At 43.8% G+C, this 10,983-nt stretch overlaps 1 protein-coding gene across 1 annotated transcript; it reads right to left on the minus strand.

Annotated features, from left to right (window-relative positions):
* Nucleotides 1-1,311: 1,311 nt before the first annotated feature.
* On the minus strand, nucleotides 1,312-6,061 carry LOC137362435 (probable G-protein coupled receptor 139). Its single transcript, XM_068026828.1, has 3 exons — nucleotides 6,007-6,061; nucleotides 2,186-2,222; nucleotides 1,312-2,059 (listed from the first exon to the last, which is right to left on the minus strand). The coding sequence occupies exons 1-3, from the start codon at nucleotides 6,059-6,061 to the stop codon at nucleotides 1,312-1,314; spliced, it is 840 nt and encodes a 279-aa protein (XP_067882929.1).
* Between the last annotated feature and the right edge of the window lie 4,922 nt (nucleotides 6,062-10,983).

Genomic DNA, 10,983 nt, shown 5'->3' on the forward strand with positions numbered 1-10,983 from the left:
AAAGTGACAGTTGGAAGACTCAAGGATAATTGATAGGGCCTGAGCTCATCAATTGGTGATCAGGGGCTTGCACAAGCTGATCGCGTAGCCACATGATGCCTAATGAGTAATGTAATTGGTAATATGTGTAATGTATGTAATCAATAACCGTTATGATTGGATTATGTCCAGCCGGGATGGGCTGAGTAACTGTATATCCGTTGTGGATTTCCGTTGTCCGGTGGAATAGCAATGGACCGCTTTTAGGTAAGTTGTGCACCCCATGATATCATGAATGAAGTGTTTATTCTCAACGTCTGCATCCGGAGAATTTGCTGAATAATTGGGCATAATCTGGATGTTTCTCCAACAGTTTTTTATGTTGCAAAAGCGTGTCACTTGTTTCCCTTTGCTTCCTGACTATTTATTTCCTCTCTTCTTCTGGGGGATTCAGAGGGATTTTTGTTCATCGCTTGTCCAGATTCAGGAGGTTCCACCTCCCCTGCAGTTTCTGTCCTTAGTTTAGTTTAGTTTAGTATAGAAATACAGCACTGAAACAGGCCCTTCTGCCCACCTTGTCTATGCCGACCATCAACCACCCATTTATACCAATCCTACAATAATTCCATATTCCTACCACATCCTCACCTGTCCTGGAGAAATTATTTGTATTCAAAATATTTCCCTCAGTTTGGAGACAAGAGGAGACACTGTTAACACTAGCAGAGGGGTGAAACAAATAGGGAGGGAGTTGTTATGGTCTGGAATTCACTGTCTGACAGGTTTCTGAAAACAGATTCAATCTTAACTTTCAAAAGTAAATTGGATCAAAAATTCAATTACTCTTAGTTATGGAAGAAAAGATACCAGCTTGGAAAGAGATGTGAGAGAGAGTGAGAAGTCATAACTTTAGTAATGAAGAACTCAACATAAATTATGCATAGAGTTCTTATTTGTAAATGATCGTTTGAGTTTTATTTGACACTTTTATTTTATTTATGCGTTACCTTTAATCCTTTAAAAACATTTTCCAAACAGGAATCATTTAAATGTGACAAGTTTTTATATAGTAGAAAAATAGCCATTTTACGCAAGTTGTACTTAAGGTATTTTATTAAGTATCTCAAGTTTGCAGAAAATAAATTCCTCAAACTTTTGAAAATTTTCAAATTCTCAGTAACACAGAATCTCCCACCAGCAATGACTCAGCATCTCCATCTGCTGTTGCCCCTGTCTCACTGCAGTTACAACCCCCTCTCAGAATCTCCAAATGCTGGTGTCCCTGTCTCGCTGTTGTTGCTACCTTCTCACCATTCCAGTATTTGAAATCCTTCAGCTGTATGATTTCACTAATTTAACAATGAGATTGAACGGGTATTTCACCGCCTTCTTCAGCTCCTGTCTGAATTTAGTCTGGACCACAGCATAAATGCATGTGTTGGTGCAGGAACTGAGAATCTGTAGCATCTGTGATATTTGTTGTGCGTTCAAATGATGGTCAGTGTAGGAGGAATAATGCTGAATATCTACAATTTGGTTATAAATGTGATACACAACCAGTGTCACCCATAACAATATAAAACTGCCGGATATACTGAAGAGTAAAATAATTGATTTTCTGCGATTCTCCATCTCTGCGTCCTTGTGATTCTCTCCATTGCTATGGCCCCGGAATCCCCTGCGAACTTTAGTGGAGAATAAAATCTGTCTGACAGTCAGAACATTGAGCAGCAAAATCAGAAAGGCTGGGGCACAAGGGGTTAAAATGAGGTCAAACGAGTCAAATGTCCCCCATGTCGTGGAAGTATAGAAGCTGAGTTTATTGTCACAACCCATGGGAACGTTATCAATAATGTAATATCGTTCCTGTGTAAAGTACCAAGGGACAGTCTCTAAACAGCCCAGCACACTCACTGTTCCGACAACAACAGCCGCCATTTTCTCGCTGCAATATTTTGTTTTCAGCTTCTCACAACAAATGGCCACAAATCGATCAAAGGTGAAAACGACTGTGAGCCATACAGAAACAACTGTGGCTGCAGAAAGCAGAACTAGAATGAGGGAACACACAGGAGTAATTCTAAGGAATTAATATGGGAAATAAATTGGAACAGTCCAAGTCAATATAGGTTCAGTGATAACGACAAGGAGATCAGCCACTGCCATTCCCACCAGGTAGACAGTGATACATTTCGAGAGACCTCACTTTCCTCGGGACAGGATCACAATCGCCACCAAGTTACCTGGAAGAGAGAAAAAAGGGAGCAGAGAAATTACTGATCAGACCTGCAGACAAAGCAGCAGTTTGACAGGATCTGGGCTGAAATTTCCAGCTTTGTTGCTGCATCGAGCAGTGAAAACTGCTTCATTGACCTGGGCAGTGCTTTGCTACAGTGAAATGTTTAGAACACAATTATTAAGAATGCATTGGGAAATTGATACAGAAAGTGAGTAAAGTCAGCACCGGATCGACTGGAAGTACTGAGTGAGGATGCAGTGCCATTGGGAAATGAGAAGGGTTTTTACCGAGATGGAATCCAATGGGTAAATTGGGAATTTGTCTCCAGACTGGTGGTTGGAAAGGTTTAGGGAGCGTGTGATGTGCAACTGGTTTGTTGCTCTGGGTTCAGAGAACCGACAGGGACTTTTGCCAAATGGGAAAAGACTGAAAACGGCTGCGCTGAGTTTGAGTATCAGCCATGAGCGAGAATGGTGGAGCAAGCTTGACGGGCTGAATGGCCTCCTCCTGCTCCTATGTTCCTGTTTCCTGTTAGGTTAGTCGAGGCAGCTGCAGGTGGAGCCAGTGAGTGAGACTGGGAGGGCGAGAAGGAAAAGGACATGTTTGAGCTGAAGGGCAGAATGGAGCAGGTGGATTGGGATAGTGGATAAACTGAAGCAATGAATGAGGTGACAGGGCATTCAGTACAGTGAGAGGAGAGGCTCAGATTCATAGGGAGAGACTGCAGCAGAGTGTTGGAGGAAATCTAAACTATAGATCCCGGTAACACAGCTCAATTAATACATGCAAACAATAATCCCCGTGTTTATTTGTGTTGGAGAACAGTTCATTGGTTATACAATATCGTCAATATATTTAATCAGTGCAGGCAATTAAATATAAATTCAAATATATTTCTGATATCTGCCTTGCTTTTTATTGATCTTCGTCAGTCACAGAGATTTTGAAGTGCAGTATTTAAATACTGAATTACCATCAGTGAAGAACTGATACCATTCTGTTTAGTCATGCAGCAGGTAAGGAATAGGAACTTTCCACATAACAAAATGAGGACCTGACAGAAATCAACACAAACGATCAAATCCAATAAGAAAATGAAAGCAATCTGACAACAGACAACTTCAAGTCACAGTTTCTCTCACTGATTGTTCTGCACATTCCAGCACTTTATGACAGTGAATTATTCACACTGTTGTTTCTTTCTCCTTCCTTCTGCTTATCCCTTTCCCTGCCTTTCTTCTTTCCTGATCATTTTCTCCTGCCTATCACACCCTGCAAACTGTTACTTAATGCTATGTTTCACATACGATTTATTCCAAACATTCTGCGCCTGTGTTCTTTTCACCCACCCCAGGTTCAATTATTCTATACTCTGAGTCAGTTTATTCAATGGTGAAACCTCTACGAATAATTTAATGTATCTACAGACCACCGAAGTCTCCCCATATTCACATACACTCTTCACTTCATCTACAATGCATGGAATAAACAGGATCGAATGCTTCTTTCAGACAAACCTCACAATCATCGCAATTCCCTCTCCTAGAATTATAAAGTAATCCTTCAGAATGTGGGATTGTTCAATTCATAAAGCACGAACATAGCACCGCAGCTGGTAATCGACAGGTAAATGGAAGACTCTTGATTCCAACTGAAAGAGTGTATACCAATAAAGCATCACGTTAATACATTTCTAAAATTTTACAATGTAGTCCAGTGACAGTGAAGGCTCCACAGTGAAGCAGAGAAGGGGATGAGAAAGTGGCAAAGAACAAAGAAAAAAGAGCCTGACAGCACAGGAACAGGTCATTCGGCCCTCCAAGCCTGCGCCAATCTTGATGCCTGTCTAAACTAAAGCATTCTGCACTTCCGGGGACTGTATCCCTCTATTCCCATGCTATTCATGTGTTTGACAAGTTGCCTCTTAAACGTTGCTATCGTACCTGCTTCCACCACCTCTCCCAGCAGCAAGTTCCAGGCACTCACCACCCTCTGTGTAAAGAACTTGCCTCGCACATCCCCTCTAAACTTTGCCCCTCTCACCATAAATCTATGTCCCCTAGTAACTGACTCTTCCACCCTGGGAAAAAGATTCTGACTATCCACTCTGTCCATGCCACTCATATCTTTGTAAACCTCTATCATGTCGCCCCTCCACCTCCGTCGTTCCAGTGAAAACAATCCGAGTTTATCCAACCTCTCCTCATAGCTAATTCCCTCCAGAACAGGCAACTTCCTGGTAAACCTCTTCTGTACCCTCGGCAAAACCTCCACGTCCTTCTGGTGGTGTGGCGACCGAAATTGCAAGCAATATTCCAAGTGTGGCCTAATTAAAGTTCTGCACAGCTGCAGCATGACTTGCTAATTTTTATACTCTATGCCCCGACTGATGAAGGCGAGCATGCCGTATGCATTCTTGACTACCTTATCCATCTGCCTTGCCACTTTCAGTGACCTGTGGACCTGTGTGCCCAGAACTTTCCGCCTATCAATATTCCTCAGGGTTCTGCCATTTACTGTACACTTCCCACCTTTATTAGATCTTTCGAAATGCATTACCTCACATTTGTCCGGATTAAACTCCATCTGCTATTTCTAAGCCCAAGTCTCCAACCAATCTCTATCCTGCTGTATCCTCTGACAATCCTCATCACTATCCGCAACTCCACCAATCTTTGTGTCGTCCGCAAACCTACCAGTCAGACTAGCTACATTTTCCTCCAAATCATTTATATATACTACAAACAGCAAAGGCCCCAGCACTGATCTCTGCGGGACACCACTAGTCACAGCGCTCCATTCAGAAAAGCACCCTTCCACTGCTACCCTCTGTCTTCTATGACAGAGCCAGTTCTGTATCCACCTTGCCAGCTCAGCTCTGATCCCGTGTGACTTCACCTTCTGTGCCAGTCTGCCATGAGGAACCTTGTCAAATGCCTTACTGAAGTCCGTATAGACAACATCCACTGCCCTTCCTTCATCAATCATCTTCGGCACATCCACAAAAATCGCAATTAGGTCAGTGAGACACGACCTCCCGTTCACAAAACCATGCTGTCTCTCGCTAATAAGTCCATTTGTTCCCAAATGGGAAAAAATCCTGTCCCGCAGAATCCTCTCCAATAATTTCCCTACCACTGACGTAAGGCTCACTGGCCTATAATTTCCTGGATTATCCTTGCTTCCCTTCTTAAACAAAGGAACAGCACTGCCTATTCTCCTGTCCTCTGGGACCTGTAGCCAATGAGGATACAAAGATGTTTGTCAAGGCCCCAGCAATTCCTTCCCTTGCCCCCTGCCTGTCAGCAGCAAACTCAGTTCTCTAGAGAGACCTATGTAGCAGCATCAGAAACACATTGAATGAAATAATACTTGATAATAGTGATAACGAATAAGTACATTGAAATCCCAGTTAAACTGAACCATGCTATTGGGGAAGGGGGTGGGGGTGGGGCGGCATTGTGCTGTCTTCTTGTGTCACTGAGACCGGGAGATGTCTCATTATCATATCCTGGAAAAGAACATTCATAAAAATATTCCAGAATCAGTCAGATCCACATCATGAAACTGTTAAAAGCTCCTGACGGTCTGACTCTTGATCCGAACCAAACGTCTGATTCAAATAGATTCACTACATAGAATAATCCAGTAACTGCCAGGGTGACTTAAAGCAATACTATTAAAGACTTAACATGCAGCTGTGTAACACACACAGTGAGAAATAATACCTAGTACAGCAGCACTGTTAACAAATATTTACACCATGAACATCTGAGGTGCTGGCTTACCAGGAACTCCAATTACTGCAAGTACAGGATAGTAAATGCGTTCTATCTGATACATTACTAGGTATCTCATTTCTGTGAGAAGCAGAGACTTCTGTTAGCCTTTAGCCCACAGTGCCAGCAGGCATTCTGAGCTTATCCATTACAATGGGTCCTGATTTATACAGGGTAAGTCTCCACTGACACGGTTATATCCCAGATCATTGCAATTAGCTATACTCACCTGAACAAACATATAAGATCATCAATGTGGTGGATAAAACACAATAATTTCAATGTCAATGGCATTTGCTTTGTAAGACGTCTCTCGGGAATAAACCTGAAGTCTGTACTCATACTGGATGGATGCTTCAAGTATCAGTGGCGTCATTAGTTAGTTAGTTAGAGATACAGCACTGGAACAGGCCCTTCGGCCCACGGAGTCTGTGCCGACCATCAACCACCCATTTATACTAATCCTACACTAATCCCATATTCCTACCACATCCCCACCTGTCCCTATAGTTCCCTACCACCTACCTATACTAGGGGCAATTTATAATGGCCAATGTACCTATCAACCTACAAGTCTTTTGGCACGTGGGAGGAAACCGGAGCACCCGGAGGAAACCCACGCAGACACAGGGAGAACTTGCAAACTCCACACAGGCAGTACCCAGAATTGAACACGGGTTGCTGGAGCTGTGAGGCTGCGGTGCTAACCACTGCGCCACTGTGCCGTCCCAAATTTTCCATATTGTTGTATTGAGCTTGTTCATTCTTGGCGTTTCTATTGTAAATATAATTGATCCGTCTGCAGTGCACACTGAATCCAGGCACAAATGGAATCCAGTTTCACTCTGTTCCTGCCTTTTCCCACTTAAAATGTGAGATTTGAAGATCTGATTGGAGACCATGTTCTGGGTTACAGCCTAGAAACTACTGTGAGTGATATTCGTGAACAGCCACAGGCAACATCCATTTAAAAGGCGGTCGCACAGTGATAATATCACTGGATTAGTAATCCAGAGGACCAAACTAATGTCCTAGGGAAAAGGGTTTAAATCCCACCATGATAGCTGTATAAAACAGAGGGAACTCCCCCTCTTCATATAAAGTGGAGGGAACTCTTTCTCTACGTATAAAAGGAACGGAGCACCCTCTCGATGTATAAAGTGAAGGGAGCTCCCGCTCTTCTTATAAAGTGGAGGGAGGACCCTCAATATGTATTAAGTGGAGGGAGCTTCCTCTCTGTGTATAAAGTGGAAGCAGAACCCTCTCTATGTATAAAGTGGAGGCATCGCCCTCTCTATGTATAAAGTGGAGGAAGCTGAAGGACACAGGAGAAAGATAAATGAAAAGAAATGGAGAAATGGAGAGAGGGACGAAGAGAAAGGCAGTGAGAGACAGAAGAGATAGGGAAATGTGACCTTGACAAAACCTCAGTAGTAATCCCTCTCATGTGCCCCATCCTGTATTGGGAATTTGTGAGAGTGTTTTAGGGGTGAGTGTTTGATCAGTGTTTGATATGTTCAAACTTCAGTAACATTCCAAACAAGAACACGATTTACAGGTTAACAATTAACCTTGAAATGGCTCAAACATTGATATCCACGGACAGATGGAGGGAGAGAGACACAGGCAGAGTGGGACAGAGGCGGAGGGAGAGAGAGGTACAGAGCTAGAGGGATAGAGACACAGGGAGAAACAGAGACAGAGGGAGAGAAACAGAGAGAGCAGAAGACAGGCAGATTCAGAGGGAGAGAGACAGGGAAAAAGCGAGAGATCAGATGCAGAGGGAGAGAGCCATGTATCGAGGGAGAAAGGGACAGACTGAGATAGGGAGAGAGACAGTCGAAGGGGGAAACAGAGATCGAGGGAGAGATATACAGAGCGAGATTATAGGAGAAACCTTACACCCAATAATATTGGAGAAAGATAATATTATACATTAAAACTGGCTGTGCACAAGAAATACATTTGAAAGGAAACATTGGGGATTTAGTGTGAGTGTTTTGGGGGCAAGTGCTGGATCAGTGTTGATATTTTCAAACAGCAATGACATTTAGTGCTGTTGAAAAATATTATTAAAAACTGACAAACTTGAGAAGCAGGTGACAGGAGAGATAGGATGTGAGGGAACCTTGAAAGAACCTCAGTAACAATCCCTCATTTTCTGTCCTGTCCTGTATTGAGGGTTGAGTATGAGAGTTTAGGGGGCAAGTGTTGATCAGTGCTTGATATTTTCAAACTGCAGTGACGTTGCCAGCAAGGAGAAGATTTACAGGTTCAAAATTAACCAAGAAACGGACAAAAAACATTTCTGTCCAAGGAGAGAGAGAGGGAGAGATGGTGTGAGAGAGGCACAGACAGAGTCCTGGACAGAGTTGGAGAAAGAGGTAGAGGGAGAGGGGGAGACACACAGGGACAGAGATAGACAGAGAGTGAGGAAGAGTAAGTGGCGGAGAGAGAGGGAGATTCAGAGAGAGAGAGAGATGGAGAGAGGGTGAGACAAGTTGCAACAATCAGTAAGAATCCTCATTATCTGCTCAGTCATGTGTTGGGAGTTTAGTGCGAGTGTTGTAGGGGTGAGTGTTGGATTAGAGTTTGATATTTTCAAACTGCAGTGACGTTCCCAACAAGGCAGGTAGAGAAAATAAGAGCAGGGAGGTTATGCTGGAAATTTATAACTCATTGGATAGGCCACCACTTGAGTACTGTGTGCATTTATCTTCACCTCATTACAGAAAGGATGTAACTGCACTCGAAAGGGTACAAAGGAGATTTATGAGGATTTTTCCAGGACTTGAAAACATGCAGCTATGAGGAAAGATTGGATAGGCTGGGGTTGTGCTCTTTGGAACAGAGAAGGTTGAGGGGAGATCGAAATGAAATGTATAACATTTTGAGGGGCCTTGATAGAGTAGAGATGAAGGGTTTATTCACCTTATCAGAGAGGTCAGTGACGAGGGGGCATAGGTTTAAAGTGATTGGTAGAAACATTGAAGCTGAGATGAGGAAAACGTTTTCAGCCAGAGGTTGGTGGGGGAATGGAACTCAATTCTTGAAAGGGTAGTTGAGGCAGAAACCCTCAACTCGTTCAAAAGCAATCTAGATATGCACCTCAAGTGCCGTAACCTGCAGAGCTACGGACCAAATGGTGGTAGGCGAGATTAGAATTGGTCGTTCGTTTTGCGGCCGGCATAGATACGATGGACCAAGTGGCCTCTTTCTGCACCTTAAAATTTCTTTGATTCTATGACGCTAGGGGAAATAGTTATTGGTTCGAATTTAACCAAGAAATGGCAGAAAGCATTTTTGTCCCAGGAGAAGGAGAGAAAAAAAGAGAGATGAAAAGAAAGGGTGGGAGAGATGGTGTGAGAGAGACACAGACATAGTCATCGACAGAGGCAGAGAAAGAGGGAGAGGGAGAGACATAAAAAGGGGGAGAGACAGAGAGAGAGATAGGGGAAGAAAGTGAGCGAGGGAGAGACAGAGAGAGGGGGAAGAGACATACAGATAGAAAGGGAGAAAAAGGGATAGGAAGGAGGGAGAGGTAGAGACAGAGGGAGAAGGAGAAAGAGAGACAGCGAGGGAGAGAGAGACAGGCAGACAGGGGGCGTCAGAGAGAGGGAGATCGATAGAGGGAGAGCGATGAAGGGACAGAAGGAAAGGGAATCATAGACGGAGGGACAGATGGAGAGATGGAGAGAGAGAGAGCGACAGAGCGAGATTGGTAGAGATAGGAATAGAGGGAGAGACAGAGCCAAAGAGTGAGAGAGGGAGAGAAAGGGATTGGCCGAGACAGAGGCAGCGAAAGAGGGAGATCCCGAGAGAGAGAGAGCGAGAGTCAGAGAGAGAGAGAGGTAGAGGGAGAGGCAGGGAGGGGCAGAGGGGTGACAGAGGTAGGGACAGAGGGAGGGACAGAGAGAGATACAGAGAGAGAGAGACAGAGACAAAGAAAAAGAGAGGACAAACAGAGAGAGACACAGACAGACAGGCAGACAGACACAAAACGATCGAGAGAGGGAGAAGGCAGAGACATAGAGGGAGACAGCGACATAGAGTCGGGAGATGACAGCAGTAACTTCAGGTCAGTTATTTATCTTCGGTGGTGGGAAAAACTCAAGAAAATATAATTCCGGTCAAAGTCAATAGTCATGTGGACAAATGCGAGTTAATTAAGGAAAGGAAGCCTGGATGTCTTTCGGCAAACTCATGTTCAACCGACTTGCTGGAGTTTTTTGAGGAGGGAACAGAGAGGGTTAATGAGGGCAATGCTGTTGATGTGATGTACATGGACTTTCAAAAGGCGTTTTTACAGTGCTACACAACAGACGTGAGCGCAAACAACTAGCTCATGGAATAAAAGGGACGGTAGCAACATGGATACGAAATTGGCTGAGTAACAGGAAACAACGAGTGCTGGTTAATGGAAGTTTTTCGGGCTGGAGGAACGTCTGTAGCAGAGTTCCTCTCCCTGTGGAGATATTAAGGGTACAGAACCACTCAGTCGCTCTTCCTGTGGTGATACGATAATAACCGACTCACTCAATCTCACTCCCTGTGGTGATACTATGATAACAGACCCACTCAGTGACTGTCCCTGTGGAGATAATATAATAACAAGCCCACTCAGTGACTCTACCTGTGGAGATAATACAATAACAAACCCACTCAGGGACTCTCCCTGTGGAGATTTTATAATAACAAAACCACAAAGTGTCTCTCCCCGTAGAAGTAATATAATAACAGACCCAGGCAGTCAGTCTCCCTGTGGAGATACTACAATAACAGACCCAATGAGTGACTCTCCCTGTGGAGAAATAAAATAACAGACCCATTCAGTGACACTCCCTGTGGAGATACTGTAATAACAAACCCACTGTCTGTCTCACCCTGTGCAGATAATATAAAAACAGACCCACTCAGTGATTCTCACTGTGGAGATACCATAATAACAAACAAACTCTCTGACTCTCCCTGTGGAGATATTATAAA

Source organism: Heterodontus francisci, unplaced genomic scaffold (genome assembly GCF_036365525.1).
Source record: "Heterodontus francisci isolate sHetFra1 unplaced genomic scaffold, sHetFra1.hap1 HAP1_SCAFFOLD_316, whole genome shotgun sequence".
Classification (NCBI taxonomy): domain Eukaryota; kingdom Metazoa; phylum Chordata; class Chondrichthyes; order Heterodontiformes; family Heterodontidae; genus Heterodontus; species Heterodontus francisci.

Bases quoted from the DNA above. Each gene is read 5' to 3' on its own strand.
- LOC137362435 (XM_068026828.1), bottom strand. From the start codon at position 6,061: ATGTATCAGATAGAACGCATTTACTATCCTGTACTTGCAGTAATTGGA. The intron at 2,223-6,006 runs GTAAGCCAGCAC...TCTCTCTTCCAG, and splicing joins TGCAGTAATTGGAGTTCCTG to GTAACTTGGTGGCGATTGTG. The intron at 2,060-2,185 runs GTGAGGTCTCTC...TTAATTCCTTAG, and splicing joins GTGATCCTGTCCCGAGGAAA to AATTACTCCTGTGTGTTCCC.